Below are 17,861 nucleotides of genomic sequence, written 5' to 3'. Positions count from 1 at the left end.
GTCGTGCAAGACTATGAACCTTGGGATTCTCTGCTGGGGATGATCGTCCTCGCACAGCGGTGCTCAGCTGGGATCAACAACGGTGCTCGGTTGTGATCCTAAGGATTCTCAAAAAGTTGGTGTGGATAGTCCGTATTGGCAGTCGTGCAAGACTATGAACCTTGGGATTCTTTGCAGGGGATGATCGTCCTCGCACAGCGGTGCTCAGCTGGGATCAACAACGGTGCTCGATTGTGATCCTAAGGATTCTCACGAAATTGGTGCCAACGATGTGTTTGGTTGTGCACCTACATTGGAATTAGCAAAGGAAAACTTGGGAGATTCTGGATCTCAAATACCTGAATAAGGACATGAAGCTTAGAAAAGTTAGCACAAACAACTGCGTTGAATTTAAGATATCGCAATGGTGCTCGAGATGCCATCACATGCCGAATCCACGAGAGGTCTAGATCCGAAATCCAAGGGGCTTGGAAAAAGCACCATCATACGAAGGTTAGTGGTTAGTAAAAACACACAAAGCCTATATGTTCATGAAGGAGAATGTTGCTAGTAGATTGATCATCATAAATGACAAAGTCTTTTCATTGAAAGGAAAAAAAAATGGCGCCACGGCTACTACAAGTTTGAAAAGCAGAAAGGTGGGGAACGACTCCTCAGTAAACGCTACCTAGACCAAAAGATCTTCAATTTAACAACCTTAACCTAGGCGAGCCAAATGGTTCCACGAGGCTGCAATGGAATTCACCAAACCTTCTGTTAAAGCCTCTGAGATAGGCATGGTACCCGCATCCCCTAGAGCACCCTGAGGTAAACCGAATTGTCGCATGAAGCGAGCCGGTATGTAGAAGGAAGTGTGGGATATGCCTAACAACCTGACATAGTCACAGCCAGAAGTGTGTAAAACAGGGTTCCGAACTGACCACCAATGGACTTCCCACCTGATGCTTCGCTCTGTGAGGGCTCCCAGTTGCTCAGGCCAATTCGTTGCATCGTGGTAGTTAAAGGTCTGAATTCGCTTGAAATATTGGAACGGTTCCAAATGAGCTGTAACCAAGGGTTGGACCAATTGAAGGCGCTCGACTAACCATACCTGGAGGAGGGCGAAGCACCCATTAAAGTCACTGGTGCGAAAATTTCTCCGACCTGTAATAATATCAAGTCCTCTCAAAGTCTCCGCCAAAATAGTAGGGATAATGTCGCAACCTTGTCTCAACTGCCGGATGGCGTTGATAATAACGGGTAAGCCTCCACACTTGGGGGAATGCAACAGATAACGAGCGATCATGCAGAAAAGGAAAGCATTCCTTCGATGCACCCTAAAGCTTTCAGTATTTGATCGAAGTGGGGCAAACTCCTGGATAACAGCATACAGGTTGATTCGATCACTTGCCATGAATCGCTTTGCTTCTTTAGCACTCCAACCGAAAAATTCTCGAATTTCAATTGAGCTAACGGGTTGCGGTGTTGGGCGAAAAACATCTCCCCGATGATTGTAAACAAGACAAGCTCGGAATTCTTCCCGAATAGGGTAAATTTCCACAGTTCCGAATCGAAAAACATGAAGTTCTCGAATCCAGAAACGAGATGCCTTATGTATCAAAGCACGACATGGACTGATGCACTGGAGCTGAAAGAGTACATGAAGGTGCACTTCTTCAAGGACTTCAGGGTCGTCGTCCCTCATTGCTACCATCCATCGGCTGAAAGCAACATCCATGATAATAATGGAAGCAGCAAAACACAACTCGGATTTCCTGGGTACATCATAAAATGTCAGTTAAGGAAAGGACCAATTTACAGGAAAATATCATATGACACATCCACCAAAGTAAACTGATTTTTTTTTTTTTGTCATTTCCAAAAGCTGAGAACCCTTTGAGCCAATTTAGAAAATGTAAGATTGGTCTCTCAGATGACCGCGATCATGTCTGGGCCCAATCTCTAAACTAAAACAAATGTTAACACACACATACCGAAGGAAACTAACCCGATGGTTCTGCCATGGGTAGAGTACGGATACCACTTTGGATAGCGACCTCACGAGAGGATCACACTGACTAAAAAAAGAGTTAAGCTGAAAGAGGGGCTATTGAAAACTCTTGGGAATCATCGAATATGAGAACGGTAGATGGAGTCTTCGAGCCAGATCAAGACAATTATTTGCAAGGATGACGAGTTCACGAGAGAAATCGCATCAATCAAAATAGTCATTTTGAAAAAAGGACTAAAGATGAAAACTCTTTGGAATCCACCGAATTCGAGAGACGGTGGGAAGAGTTCTTAGTCGGACTCGATCACCTCCTGATGATAAGAGGAGCGAGAACTCCTTTGTCTGAAAGGGGAAAGGGATAGCTAAAAATGGAAAATTAGGTCCAACCCGCCATGAGGTGTGGGGGAAATATGACCGAGCTCGATTTTGACTTTCAAGCTGCCTACGTATCCTAAAAATTTAGGAATCAGGTCGAGCGTAGTTCATGCCTCAAAGGCAGTTTTCCTTCATTGCATTCCTTTTTTTCTTTTTTTTCTTTCTTCTTTTTTTATTTTTATTTATTTATTTTTTTGAATGCAGAGGCTAAACATAATACTTTTTTAGCTGATCTAAGTTGGTCAGGTACTGCAGTTCTTGACCATCAAGATCTACAAGGCGTATTGCCTTCCCCGAGAGGATTTCCTTTACCGCAAAAGGGCCACTCCAGTTTGGCCTAAACTTACCCCTTGGGTCATGAATGGGTGCTCTCTGCTCCTTTAAAACCAAATCTCCAACTTCCAAGGAACGTGGGTGGACTTTTTTGTTGAAAGCCCTTGCAACTCGCAGTTGATACTTCTTCATGTTGTCCATTGCCTTCATCCTTTTTTCATCAATGAGGTTCAACTCCTCGTACCTTGACTTGAGCCAATCCGCTTCTAGAATCTGACTCTCCATGAGGATTCTAAGAGAGGGGACCTCTAGCTCAACCAGGAGGACTGCTTCCATCCCATATACTAAAGAGTACGGAGTTTCCCCAGTTGGAGTTCTAATAGAAGTCCGATAAGCCCATAAGGCATAAGGTAATTTGTCAGCCCAATCATTGTTCTTATCAGCCATCTTCTGGAGTATGACCTTCATGTTTTTGTTTGCCGCTTCAACCGCTCCATTGGTTTGAGGGCGATAAGGAGAAGACCTGTGCCTTGCAATCCTGAATTGGTCACACAACTCCTGTGCCTTGCCCCTAAAATGTTGACCTTGGTCAGAAATCACCTCATGGGGCATCCCATGTCGGAAAATGATATGTTCTTGCAAAAATTTGGCCACCTTTTCCGCTGTGAGTTTTGCGTATGACTGAGCCTCTACCCATTTGGTGAAGTAATCAATAGCTACCAACACAAACTTATGCCCGTTCGAAGCTTTGGGGTTAATTTTTCCAATCACATCGATACCCCAAGTGGAAAAAGGCCACGAAGAACTCATCGTGTGCAATTCTGTTGGGGGCACATGGATTAGGTTGGCAAAAATCTGACATTTATGGCACTTCTTCACAAATTCTGTGCAATCGGCTTCTAGTGTATTCCAAAAATACCCTAAGCGGAGAATTTTCTTAGCCAACATACGGGCATTCATGTGAGGGCCACAGATTCCCTGATGTACTTGCTCCAAGATTGTCTGTGCTTGATCTTCATCCACGCACACCAGTTGTACACCATCAAAAGATCGCTTGTATAAAATATCTTCGTGTAATATGAATTAGGTGGCATAACACCTCAGGAACCTTTTATCTCCTTGGGTAGCATCTGCAGGGTACTTCCCCTCTCTGATAAAATCCATAATATGGGCAAACCAAGGCCTACCATCTACAGTCAGGGCGTTGACGAAGCCTTGATGTGAAGGATGATCTCTCCGATCTATAATGAATGGTTGTATTTGCTCACCCGGACCAAAATCTACCATCGATGCGAGAGTAGCCAAAGCATCGGCAAACCTGTTATTGTCCCTCTGGAAATAGTCAAAATTAATTTCTGTGAACTGCTTCATTAGAGACTCTACACACCCTTGGTATGGTTTTAACTTTTCCTCCTTTGTTTTCCACTTACCTTGGACTTGGCATATGACAATCGACGAATCTCCGTATACTTCCAATCTTTTGACCCCAATAGAGATGGCTGCTTTCAATCCCATGAGGCAAGCTTCATACTCGGCCATGTTGTTAGTGCACTCAAAGTCCAACCTATATGCCATGGGCATGTTCAACCCTTCAAGAGTTATAAGTAGAACTCCGGCTCCGCAACCTTTATGATTGGCGGCTCCATCAAAGAACATTTGCCAAATGCCAACCACATTTTCAACCTCAACAGAAACTACATCATCTGGAAATATGTCATTCAAAGGCCTCGTATCAACAACTGGATGTGCGGATAGATGTTCAGCGATGACACTACCCTTGATGGACTTATAGGTGACATACACAATGTCAAACTCCGCTAAGAGCAATAACCAACGTGCTAATCTGCCTGTCAATGCGGGTTTCTCAAAAAGACACTTGATGGGATCCATTCTGGATACCAAAAAGACTGAACAGGTCAACATGTAATGTCTCAACCTCCTTGTTGCCCAAACCAAAGCTGCACAAGTCTTCTCCAGGGTTGTGTACCTTGTCTCACAGTCTGTGAACTTCTTACTAAAGTAATAAATCACTTGCTCTGTATGCCCATCTAGACCATGTTGAGCCACCATCGATCCCATGGAGGTTTCTAATACAGAGAGATACAACAACAATGGCCTTCCTGGAGTAGGGGGAATGAGGATTGGTGGGTTTACCAAGTAGCTCTTGATGCGATCAAAAGCCAATTGGCATTGAGGATTCCACCTCTTAGGTTGATCCTTTTTCAGTAATTTGAAGATCGGTTCACATATGGCTGTCAATTGAGAAATGAACCGACTAATGTATTGGATCCTTCCTAAAAACCCTCGAATTTCCTTCTCCGTTTGAGGAGGTGACATTTCTGTTATCGCTTTGATTTTGGATGGGTCAATCTCAATGCCTCTCTCACTTACCATGAACCCCAAAAGCAAACCACCTGTCACCCCAAATACACATTTTTGTGGGTTCAGTCTCAGTTTGAACTCCTTGATCCTCTCAAAGAAAACCCTCAAAGCCTTAAAGTGCCCTTCTCGATTAATCGACTTGACAATCATGTCATGTACATACACCTCCACCTCTTTGTGTATCAAATCATGCAAGATAGTGGTGGCGGCCCTTTGGTAGGTAGCACCGGCATTCTTCAAACCAAAAGGCATCACCCTGTATTTATAAGTGCCCCAATCCGTAGTGAAAGACGTCTTGTCTTTATCTTTGGGATTCATTTGGATCTGATTGTAACCAGAAAACCCATCAATGAATGATAGAAGCGCATGCCCCGCAGTATTATCCACTAAAAGATCGATGTGTGGTAAGGGAAAATTATCTTTGGGGCTCGCTCTATTAATGTCCCTATAATCCACACATACCCTAATCCGACCATCCTTCTTTGGTACAACTACGACATTTGCCAACCATTCAGTATACCTCGTCACCTCAATGAACCCTACACTGAGTTGCTTGGCAATCTCCTCTTTTACCATCAAATCCAAACCGGACGCATGCGCCGAATCTTTTGTTGGAACGGCTTTGCATCAGAGAAAAGAGGAGATCATGTTGAACTATGCTGGCATCAATACCGGGTATATCGGCGTATGACCAAGCAAACACCACCTCAAATTCTTTGAAGAGCTCGATTAATTAGGTTGTCTCTTGCTCATCAAGGGACATGCCAAGTCTAACCTCCCGGGGATCATGTTCTAACCCCAAATTTATCAGCCTAAAATCCTCACAGACAGGTTTGGCCGTCTTTTCCTTTAAAGCTTTTAATGATTTGAGAAATTTATGCGATAGGTCATCGCAACATTCATCATTAGGAGATGGAGGGGATAAAGAAGAGGAAGAAGCAATATACTCGAAAGAATTCATTTCATTAATAACTGGGACAATTACATCAGACTTAGCTTCGACCGGAACCGACACTGAATAAGTGGAAATACCTTCTCCGACATGGAGAGAAACAAAAGGAGAAACAACTAGTGGACTGCCTACAAACTTAAAGGACTTAGGCCCAGACATGGCCGACTCTTCAGGTACAAATTTTGGCTCCTCAGGGTAAACAAACTCATCCAAACAGCTCCAGTTAGGAATGACGCCCTCAGCACGATGAATCAACAAGTGGGGTGAAGGTGCCTTAGATTCATTGGTCCCACCAATCATCATGATCTCCTCATCGAAGAGACCGCTAACATCTAGGTCTTCCTCCGTGTGTCCCTGTTGGACCTGTTCAAACTGCTTCAGTGAGTAATGTTCTAACTCTGCCCAATTAATCGCGCAATCAAAGAAGATCTCAAAGCCTGGTAGCCTCTCCCCTGAAAACACATCTAACCATGGTTCTGGGAATCCGCAATAGAAGAAATCCTGCCCTTCCTTGACGAAATAACCATTCAGAGTTTTGAAATAGGGAGTCACATTGACGGTCTCAGATCCATCTTCCATGTTGTTCCACTTTGAAACCTTCACTAGCCCATACTTGATAGTCTTGTTCTGCTGATAACCTGCCTCTATTGCCTTTCCTTCAGAACTTTCCTCGTTGCTAAGCATATGGATCAAATTCTTCCCCTCATTCTTGTATTTCAACCCTTCATATCTCTTGAAATTTCTGTCATATTTTTGCTTCTTGGCTGCTATCTTTTGTTGGTCCTCCTCTGTCATAACATAACCAAGGCCAAAGCGTTGTGTGTTCACATTCAGAGATAAAATATCTGGGTCACCCTGTTGTCGCACCCCTAGGCCCATGCCTGGAAAATACTTCATTTTAAGAAGCATGTTGGTTACTCCGGGGTTGGTGATGTTAAACTCTGTCAAAGCAAATCTCTCTCTCGGTGAACTAGGCCCCAAAGTTGCATTGATACTGCCCAACTCAAAACCTCCCAAACGAACTTCAGATGTCTCACCATTGTTACTTTCCCCCACATCAACAGATGCCATCATGCTGACCAAGTCAGGATCTGCCAAGACAGTGATCACCTGCCCTTTGAACAAAAATTTTATCTTTTGGTCAAGGGAAGAGGAAACTGCCCCAGCCTTGTGTAACCATGGACGGCCTAAAATCATATTGAAAGACGCAGGAATATCGATAACTTGGAAGTCTACCTCGAATTCTGCCGGTCCAACTACTATCACCACAGTGAAAATTCCCAACACGCTCCTCCTGGTGTTGTCATAAGCTCGAACACATTGACTAGATGGCTTCATCTCGGCTTCATCAAATCCCAAATGTTTAAAGGTCCTGAGAGGGAAAACATTCAACGCCGACCCATTGTCTACCAATACTTGGGGAATTCGACATCCTCTGCAATCAATGGTTATGTGTAAAGCCCTTGTGTGGTTCGAACCTTTAAGAGGGAGATCAGCATCTGCAAACATCAATGAGTTCACTACGTACGCGGCTCCTACTAGTCTCGCTAGTTGTGCCGAATCGGTCCCAATTGGAACTTGGATGCTTGCCAGAGATTTCAACACTGCTTCCCTGTGGGTAGGAGAGGCCATGAGCAAGCCCCAAATAGATATATTTGCTTGGGTCTTCTGCAACTGTCTCAATACTTGATTCTCCGGTTCAATCAACTTATTGTTCAGTCCCTGATCTTTTGGCCTTGCTGGTGGTTCTGTGAGTCCTGCTGCATTGTAGTTCTTCCCACTTCGAGTTTCTGCTATTATCTCACCCGGAATGTAGAACTCTACTCGTCGTTAGACTCTGAAAACCTTTGCTTTGCCTGCAACCCTTCCCCAGGGATAATGATATCATAATCCTCATTAGCTTCATGTTTGACTGCATTTAGTTCCAAACCAAGATTTGGTGTGTAAGTCTCAAAATCAGATTCATCATACAAGCCATTGATCTCATCTTCCTTCAACTCTGACTCTACAGGCTCCTTCAAACTAGAAGTGACAACATCATCCAGAAGGGGGAAAGTAAACCCGCTAAGATCTCCAACGCTGGTCGCCTTTGCTTGGCTACTCTTCACTGATAGAAAAATGATAAGGGAAGTCGGGTCAAAATTTCCTAAATCTTCCTGCAAGGTGTTAACTGTTCGATGCTGAGGAAGGGGATTTGTGGCAACATTAGGTTGTTTGACCCGGATTTCAAACTTCTTTGCATCAAGCAGATCTTGGATTGCCTCCTGCAACTTGTAACATCTATCTGTTGCGTGACCTTGCTGAGAATGGTAGTCACAAAACAGGTTTCGATTGAACCAATCAGGTTTCCGCTCAGGTAAGGGTCAAGGCTCTGGCTTGACTATAAGACCGGCTTGAAGCAAACGATTCAAAACTGAACTCAAAGAAGTCCCCAAGTCAGTGAACTGCCTTCGAGGTTGACGGGGAGCAGGGGTTGCATCTTGCTCAATCACAAATGGCGTTGCCGGAGTAGGCAAGGCCGGCGTTGTGGGAAGAATCGCCATCGTGGCATTAGACCCCGAATTCCTCTGTTGGGTAGGAGGTTTTCTGCTGCTACTAGCCTCCTTAGCAAGTTTGCTGTACTTGGGGAGCTCTTCTTGGGCGAGGGCATCTTCGACCTGCTGGGCTGCCATTCTGAGTCCCTCGAATGTCAATATTGCCTGGCCAAACAACACATCCTTGTAGGGACCACACACCGACCTCATGATCATGGCAATCTGATCCCGCTCACTTGGTCGATCCCTCATCATAGATGCTTTGTCACGAAAACGCCTCAAATACTCAGTGAACCCTTCATTCGGCATTTGCCTTGTCATTTCCAATTCTCTTCTTGTTAATTCCACTTCAGTATTATAGCCATATTGTTTGGTGAAAGCTCTCATAATGTCCTCCCAAGTGCGAGAGGATGCCTTGTCTAAAGACATAAGCCACTGGTGAGCCGCACCGGTTAGAGAGAATTGAAAAGCTTGCCCCAACATTTCATCTGTGAACCTCTTTATCCTCAACTGTCCAATGAAAGACTTCAAGTGGGTACGGGGATCCCCAGTTCCATTGAACTTGTCACATGTCCACTTGAACCTTTCTGGCAAGATTGCCTGGGGAAAAAAGCATAGCCCCTTAGTGTCAAAAATTTGATCTTCTGCCCCTTTCATATTCCTTATAATGTGCTCCAAACGGTTGACCTGATCTTTCAATTCCTTTTTCTCTTGATCCTCAACTGCCCTGGCGGCAGGAGCGTTGGCATAGAAGTCATACTCATCCTCGGCTGGGTAGGGAGATTGGGGAACAAACCTAGGAGTTTGAGGGCGACTTCGTTGATCCGGGACCTCCTCCCTTGGAGTGACCATATGTGTGCGTACCACCTCTGTGAGGTTGGCCATCATTTCCTCTAGCCTGGCCATTCGACCATCCATGTTATCCAAAGGTGGTTGTGGAGGAATGCCTGCCATCGAGAACCACTGAATGATGGTCCCGAGAGGTTTCTAGGACAATCCCAACTATGTGGGATGAACGAGAAAGGCTGATTGGGGTAAGATGTTGGTGGCACTGACTGGTACCGAAAAAGGACAAATATAGACGGTGAGATGGCAATATACAACACTCTCCTACTTGAACACAAGACTAGCCAAACATACGCAAACAAGGACGAGCAGACCAAACAAGAGTTAGCTCAAATGAGAGTGGCATCAACTTAGCGGCATACTTAAAGAAGTGTGCCTAAGTTGAAGAGACTCTCAAGTGATGGATCAAGCAAAGGTGGTTCCTGTAAGAACACTTATGTAGGCGACTCTACACTAAATCAATCACCAAAAACCGTGGTGGACGAATTTGGGTCCACCGTTAACATCGAGATAGCATGTGTGAAACATTTACCAGGTTGAGACCTATACCACATCAGACTGGTGGTGTTAGCATATAGCCACGGTACCAATCATACGGTGCAGTTGTAAGAATCAACAACTGGTGTAGTTATAAACACTAGCACCTTTAATGTTAATGATAAATCCAATCCTTCCGTTGGTGGATGGTAGATTGAGACGGGTAAAAAATGACTACAAGGGGTTCCAACATGAACCGCAAACAATATTACATTAGTTGTGTTGATCCTAGTCATTGGTTCTATGTCCAAGTATATGATGCATGTTGGCTAGGTTTAGGACCGGAAAGGCTACCTTGACAAGACTGATATACCTATCACCCGTATACACGGAATGAATCAGAGGCACGTGGTCCCTTTGATATACCAATAGGGGAATAGCTCAAGCATAACGAACTCAGAGTGTTAACCAATAGCGTCTCTTTGGGCACACCTAAATGTGTGTGATCTCCCTCAAGCAAGCAAGATAACACCCTCGTCGATAAGTTCCGTATTCCAGACCTAAATGGTACGGTATCAAGGGGTGTGATGTAACTGGAGGCGGACCAAACATATGTAAGGGACCCTAGCAGCTACACCATAGGGGTGAATAAGGGTAAGGCATGCTGTGCTCAATGCAAGAAGTGTATGCAACTGATGAAGAGTGAAAAATAACATGTCAATATACAAACAATAAGGTACAAACAAAGCTATACAAACAATGGTCAATCAAGAGTCTGACGTCCCCAGTGGAGTCGCCACCATGGGTATCATGGACCTCCGCCCGGGATCACGATGTGGCGCGTAGCGCGTGTACACACGCTAGAGTTCGACCCTAATGAGATGAGATAGTATCCCCCGGTCATCAAATGCCAAAGGGGGGACACACGCTATGGGTAAAAGGGAGTCGCCACCTAGAAAGGGTCTAAGACCCATAAATGTCTCCCCCAATCAAGGGAGAGAGACTAATGACTCTGATGGATAAGGCTAGTTTGCACCAAGATTCTAGACAAGTGTCAAGTGACAGACTGGGAAGGTATTAGGCACGCAGTCTGCCCGACCCTAAGGCCGGTCTCTTTTTGTTTGACCAAAGTTTGTTTGTACCCTACTAACTAGTCCTAAATCTAGGTCACTGAAAACCCTAAACTAGGTATCTAAGTATGACATGTGAAAACCCTAAGCCAAGTGTCTAAATTATGCTAGCTAGGTTATGATGCAAATAATGAAATGATTACGCTAATTAAATAAGTCTAAATGATTTAATTAATGTATTATGAGTCTTATATTAAGCTAATTAAAGAAGCCTAAACCTAGGATTAGTTTAGCAACTTATGAAACCCTAAATTAATTAATTCGATTAATTGAGTCTAACCTAGATGGATGATTAATGAACTTATGAAATCCTAAATTGAACTAATGGGTTTAATTGAGCCTAGCCTAGATGGATGGTTAATGAAATTATAAAATCCTAAATTGAACTAATTGGTATGATTAAAGATTTAACACATCATGAGATCCTATAATAGATTATTTGCAAGCGGTACCTAAATGGTTGGTAAAGTAAAGTATGGTATGGAATCCTATTTATGCTAGTTTGCAAATGACTTTTAACTAGATTAAAACTATGTTTATTAACTATATTAGATGATCAAAAGAGGGATGTAATTAAAGCTAGTTAGTCTAATTACACTTATCTAGGGTTTAAGATTGAATCTAAAAGATTGGTTGAATGCAATATGAGTCCTACTTTGATCTTATTGTTTAATGGATTTTAGAACAACTAAGTGAAAGATGCCTAAAACTATCCTAGATTAGGTAAAAAAAAGGATATGCTAAATCTAAGTATATACTACATTATATGAAATAAATCTAAATTGCTCTAAGGTTATGATTTACCTAATTAAACTGGTAAATAGATAAAAAAGGAATTGGTTAACCTAAATTGTTTAGATTAGCTACAATAAATTAAAGCAAAATTATTAAACCAGATATGATGGAAGCCAATTAGAGTATGATATGGATTAAAAATATTCCAACAAATGGTAAGAAATATGATTAGACCATGTTGAAAGTAAAATAAAATACCTAAGCTAGATTTACTACTAAGCTTAAGGTTTGTTTTTTGAAGTTGAATTTAGATTAAAATGAAGAAAATGAATAAAAAAGAGGGAAAAAAGGGGGGTTCGGTTGGTGTTGGTTCAGCAGTGAAGAAGAAGAAGAAGGATATGATTCAGTGGGTTTACGGCCTTGGTGGAGATGAAGGAGGGGAGAACTAGGAGAAGGAGAAAGGGTGCTGCCGGGTAGTGGTTGCAGCAGCAGGGAAGAAGAAAAGAAAAAGAAGAAGAAGAAAGGTGCAGCTACAGATTCGATTTCAGCCGTAGGGAAGGAGAAGAGAAAAAGAAGAAGAAGAAAGGAGGAGAAAGGTGCGGCTGTAGATTCGGTTGCAGCAGCAGGGAAGAAGAAAAAGAGAAAGGTGCGGCTGTAGTTCGGTTGCAGCAGCAGGGAAGAAGAAGAGAAAAAGAGGAAGGAAGGAGGAGGAAGGTGTGACTGCAGATCCGGTTGCAGCAGGGAAGAAGAGAAAAAGAAAAAGAAGAAGAAGAATAAGAAGAGAAAGGTGCGGCTGCAGTTCAGTTGCAGCAGCAAGGAAGAAGAAGAGAAAAAGAAAAAGAAGAAGAAGAAGAATTAGGTTACATATAAGATTCTGATCTAAGGTTCCAGATTAAAAGAACAAAAAGCAATTTGAAAACTAAACCAAATCAAAGGTAAACATGCTTAAAAAATAATTAAACCTAACTAATCTAAAAGGATCTTAAACCTAAATACCCTTAATTGGACCAGAATAAATCAATTTACATCTAATAAACCGTATTGAACCAAATTGATAATAATTAAGCATAATTAATCTAAATAAATCAATTAGGAATTAATTTATTACATTAGATAAGCTAGTTCTAAACTGCAATTAGGAGAAGAAAAATACCTTAAGCCGACTTTAATCAAGGAACAAGGGGAGATAACCCTTGTGCTTTGAGCCCTCAAATCGAACCAAACCAGATAAGATCTCCCGGCTCAATGAAGGATTAATGTATTAGACTTTTAAACTTGGAGAATGTTTGATTTTAGAGGGAAGAAGTTAGCCAAAAACCTTAATGGGGCCATCCTCTCTCCCAAATTCTCAATTTTTCTCCCTCCTCTTTTGGAAGAGGGGACTGGCCATTTTTATAGCCATGGGACTTGGGGCAGTTTTCTCAAATTTCCGATGTGGGACTAAAACTAGAGAGGATTGTCCAAAAGGCCTTGCTTTTGGACAAAGTGGAGCACGGCCTGTTGGAGGCTGAGGTGGAGCACAGCCTGTTGGAGGTCGAAGTGCAGCACGGCCTGATGGAGGCCGAGGTGCAGCACGGCCTGATGGAGGCCGAGGTGCAGCACGGCCTGATGGAGGCCGAGGTGCAGCACGGCCTGATGTAGGCCGAGGTGGAGCATGGCCTGATGGAGGCCGAGGTGGAGCACGGCCTGATGTAGGCCGAGGTGCAGCACGACTTGATGTAGGCCGAGGTGGAGCACGACCTGTTGGAGGCCGAGGTGCAGCACGGCCTGATGTAGGCCGAGGTGGAGCACGGCCTGATGTAGGCCGAGGTGGAGCACGGCCTGATAGAGGCCGAGGTGGAGCACGACCTGTTGGAGGCCGAGGTGCAGCACGGCCTGATGTAGGCCGAGGGGTGACAAACAACAATAATCCACAACATCAAATTCTAATTTTTGAAAACATTTTCTCTTGAAAGTTTATAGCAAAATATGATCATTTTCTACTCTAAGTTTGAAAATTCTCCAAGTCTAAAATATCCAACATGTAATCCTTCATATTATCATCATTGCCGAGGGGTGACAAAATTTGGTGTCTACAGATTGCCCCTCTTTGACTGAGACCTGTGTAACGGTCGAAAGGAAAAGAAAAGAACACACCATTTTATCACCTAGAGCATTGTATTGCCGACATCCGGCTCAAGGATGGCGGAGATGCAAATGTAAATGCAAAACGAGAGATAAGACCGAAGATAGGAAATGTCGATCGATAACACATGCAAAATCAAGTAGTGTGTGGGTGCTACCGTGATATAAAACCTATCGTAGTCGATCAATATGTAGGTAAAACCTAGACTAAGGATGCACATGCAATAAGCCATTCTTAGTGTAAAGAACCAAGTAGACAATGAATGCAGGTATGAAATAGTACAAATGCAATTTGGCTGTCAGGTATAAATAACCAAACACACCATGAATGTAAAAATGAGACAATGGTGTAAATGCAATTAGCCAACATTGGTATAAAGAACCAAGTAGACTTAAATGCGAGTATGGAAAAGAGTGTAAATACAATCGACCGTTAGGTGTAAATAACTAAACGGATTGCGAATGTAAGTATGGAAAAATGGTGTAAACATAATTAGCCAATATTGGTATAAAGAACCAAGTAGACTATGAATGCAAGTATGATAAAAGAAGTGTAGATGCAATCAGCTGTCATTGGTATAAAGAACCAAGCAGACCATAAATGCAAATATGAGACAATGGTGTAAATGAATGGTCAAACACAAGAGAAACTAGGTTTGACCTCGGTGTAAGTAACCACCAGATGCAACTTTCAATCTCAACAGCCGGACTTAAGATAGAAATGGCATTCGTATAAATAACTGCCAGACCCGATCTTTAGTTCAAAAATAACTACAATTAATTGGAGGTGACATTGGTGTAAATAACTGTCAGATCCAATCTTCGGCTTAAATAACCAGACTATGAGGTGAGACTGACATTAGTGTAAATAATCATCAGACCCAATCTTCAGTTAAAAAATAACTACAATTAAATGGAGGTGCCATTGGTGTAAATAACCGTCAGATCCAATCTTCAGCTTAAATAACCGGACTATGAGGTGAAACGGACATTAGTGTAAATAACCGTTAGACCCAATCTTCGGTGTAAATAACCGGACTTGAAATGGAGCTGACATTGGTGTAAATAACCGCTAGGCCCAATCTTCGGTGTAAATAATCGGACTTGAAATGGAATTGGCAATGGTGTAAAGAACCATCCAAACCAATCTTTGGTATAAATAACTGGACTTGAAATGGAGCTGACATTTGTGTAAACAACCGTCAGGCCCGATCTTCGGTGTAAATAATCAGACTTGAAATGGAATTGGCAATGGTGTAAAGAACCATCCGAACCAATCTTCGGTGTAAATAATCGGACTTGGAATGGAATTGACCATGGTGTAAAGAACCATCCGAACCAATCTTCGGTGTAAATAACCGGAATTGAAATGGAATTGGCCATGGTGTAAAGAATCAATGAACCAATCTTCGGTGTAAATAACCGGACTTGAAATGGAATTGGTAATGGTGTAAAGAACCATCCGAACCAATCTTCGGTGTAAATAACCGGACTTGAACTAAAGCTGACATTGGTGTAAATAACCGTCAGGCCCAATCCTCAGCATAAATAACTAGACTTGAAATAGATTTGGCCATGGTGTAAAGAACCATTGCTACCAATCTTCATGAGCTGATGTATTTGAGGTTAAATACCTAAAAATCTTAAATGTTCAACATTTTAATCATGAGATGTGATGATATTGCAATTAAATTTAAACAAATATCAACCTGATTGGTTAGACAAAGGATTAGTCATGCAAATCCTAACACTGTGCTCACGTAAGAGAGTGTAAATGACCACTACTATAAAAAGTGGTGAGAAGTGTTTATATTGGAAAATGACAAAGAAGGATTTTGCCGAAACAAATTTCACCATGATGACGAAGCTAAAACAAGGGAGGTAACCCATCAATGATTGTTGCCCCAGCCTGTGACATCTCCAGTTTGCTTGGCCTAAACTCAAATAAATCTGGCCTAAATATGCATTACTTGTATGTATCTACAACTTATGGCAATATAGTCTGATGTCTTCAATTGTAATGGCTTTTGGTTGCTCCGACCAAATCTTTATCTTGTGGTAGACATCCACAACATGTTGATCCCTTCTTTTTCCTGTGAGTGCACCTTTCTAATGTTGCCTGCATTTTATGAGCGGAGATAGTAGTAACTTCCTTAGCTGCTTCTCAAGACTTGAGGGGTGGCTCCCAAAACATCATGTCTGTGGCACAAGCTCTAAGAAACAAGTAGTAAGACAATCAAACAATATGAAAAGGATGCAGACCCAATGGTTCTACCACGTGTAGAGTTGGGAGCTATTACATGGAATGATGAGCTCACTAGAGAAATCACGCCAACTAAGGAGGCTTAGAAGAAAGGACTAAGTGGTGAAACTCTTGGGAATCCGTCGGAATAAGAGACGGGAGAAAGAGTTCGAGTCTAAGCAGGCCATCTCCTGGTGATAAAAGTAGCAACGATCAAATCGCCTTCAAAATAGGAAGCCAAGAAAGGACATTCATGTGAAGCCCAAACAAAACAGGGTAATATGGTGATTGAGGTGATGGACCGAGCTTGAAATTGACTTCTCAAGCTGCCTACGTATCATGAGTAAATCAGGAATCAAGTCAGACGTAGTTCCTGCCACGGATGTTATATTGGTTGTAAAGCCTTGATAATTAAGTTCCATCATAACTGGGTGAGCTCGAAGTTATCGGAGAAAATCTCACCACTTTCAGCCTAGGAGGACTTGTTGGGTTATAATGGGGCTTAGGACTTGGTTCCAAATGAGGGTAAAAGCTCAAATATGCCCCCGGGGTCTAACTAGAATTTTGCAATTTTTGCCTTTATTGCCTTCTTTCTTTTCCTTCAATTTTTGTGAGCAATTTTCTCTCTTGCCCCTGCCTAGGGTATTGGATTGCTTTTTGGATTAGAGCTTTTGTCTTTTCTTTTCCTACTTTTTTTTTTAAGTTGGAGCTTTGCTATCTTCTTGTTATTGAATTTTGAAATGGAAAAGTGCTTTTCCCCAACATTGGCAATATCAGGCTCTGGTACAAAAAATGTCTTCTAATCAGACCCCAGAGGCTAGTAGGATTAAGTATGTGAAGGGTACCTTGGTAATGGGATATGGGTAGGCCATAATGGGCTTTCCAAAGGATAGGCTTAGGCCCAAAAAGGGTAACTAGTGGATTTTAACTTCTCAGGATTTTTTCGGATAACTAGCGGCCAAGGATGGCCTCCCTTAATAGGCTTAATGATGTGAAAAATTCTCTTTAAGCTCCTTACTCGTTGGAAGGGGATTAAATGTGTGGAGAGCTCAAGACCCTTTATTACCAAGGCTCTGGCACCAAAATGAATGACGGATGACTGATGGGCTCCTTTTTTTTTTTGCTCTTTCCTTTTTTCTATATTTGATTTTTTTTTTCTTTGATTCCTTTTTGTTGATTTGAAGAAAATAGGTGAAAGATCACTGCAAGATTCATCATCAAGAGATGGAAATGGGGAGGAGAACAAACAAAATACTCAAAATAAACTATTTCATTAAAAACTGAAACGATTACACCATGTGGAAACTTGATTGGATTGACACAACATCAAAATTAAAAAGAAAAAACTTCTCACACGAAACCGAAAGGGAAAAAAGCTGGAAATACCTAACAACATGACTGACTACCTACAACACCGAAGGACTTGAACCCAGACATGACCAACCCCTCTTTGTCTTCTATAATCATCAGAACTTCTGTACCAAAGAGCTTACTATCATCCATAAATCCTCCTTGATGCCCCAGATGGGCTTACTAGGCTGCTTAAGACTCTGCCCGATCAACCACGCAGTTAAAGAAGATCTCAAAACCTGGTAACTCCTTTCCTGATATTTCATCGAGCCACAGTTCTGAAAACCCAGAGTATGAAGAGTCATGCACTTCCTTAATGAATTGACCATTCAGGTTCTTGAAATAGGGTACCATCTCAAGAGTCTCAGATGCTTCTGATTGATACTTCATGAACTCTCCTTCAACTGTCTTGATCTGTTTGTGCTTCGCGTCCGATTTCACCACATGAACA

General features: G+C 42.4%; 1 protein-coding gene across 1 annotated transcript; it reads right to left on the bottom strand.

Moving 5' to 3' along the window:
* Positions 1-3,721: 3,721 nt before the first annotated feature.
* On the bottom strand, positions 3,722-7,604 carry LOC122082159. The gene is made up of 3 exons (XM_042649638.1): positions 6,053-7,604; positions 5,248-5,640; positions 3,722-5,052 (listed from the first exon to the last, which is right to left on the bottom strand). The coding sequence occupies exons 1-3, from the start codon at positions 7,602-7,604 to the stop codon at positions 3,722-3,724; spliced, it is 3,276 nt and encodes a 1,091-aa protein (XP_042505572.1).
* Positions 7,605-17,861: the final 10,257 nt, after the last annotated feature.

The sequence above is a fragment of the Macadamia integrifolia genome, chromosome 6 (assembly GCF_013358625.1).
Source record: "Macadamia integrifolia cultivar HAES 741 chromosome 6, SCU_Mint_v3, whole genome shotgun sequence".
NCBI lineage: Eukaryota > Viridiplantae > Streptophyta > Magnoliopsida > Proteales > Proteaceae > Macadamia > Macadamia integrifolia.
The sequence above is the reverse complement of the archived record's forward strand: the minus strand, read 5'-3'. Positions and strand labels throughout refer to the sequence as shown.

Coding starts and splice junctions, on each gene's coding strand:
- LOC122082159 (XM_042649638.1), bottom strand. CDS start 7,604: ATGGCCTCTCCTACCCACAGGGAAGCAGTGTTGAAATCTCTGGCAAGC. Junction 5,641..6,052: donor TTCTCTCCATGTCGGAGAAG/GTATTTCCACTT, acceptor TCTGATGCAAAG/CCGTTCCAACAAAAGATTCG. Junction 5,053..5,247: donor TTTTGGTTTGAAGAATGCCG/GTGCTACCTACC, acceptor TTGGGGTGACAG/GTGGTTTGCTTTTGGGGTTC.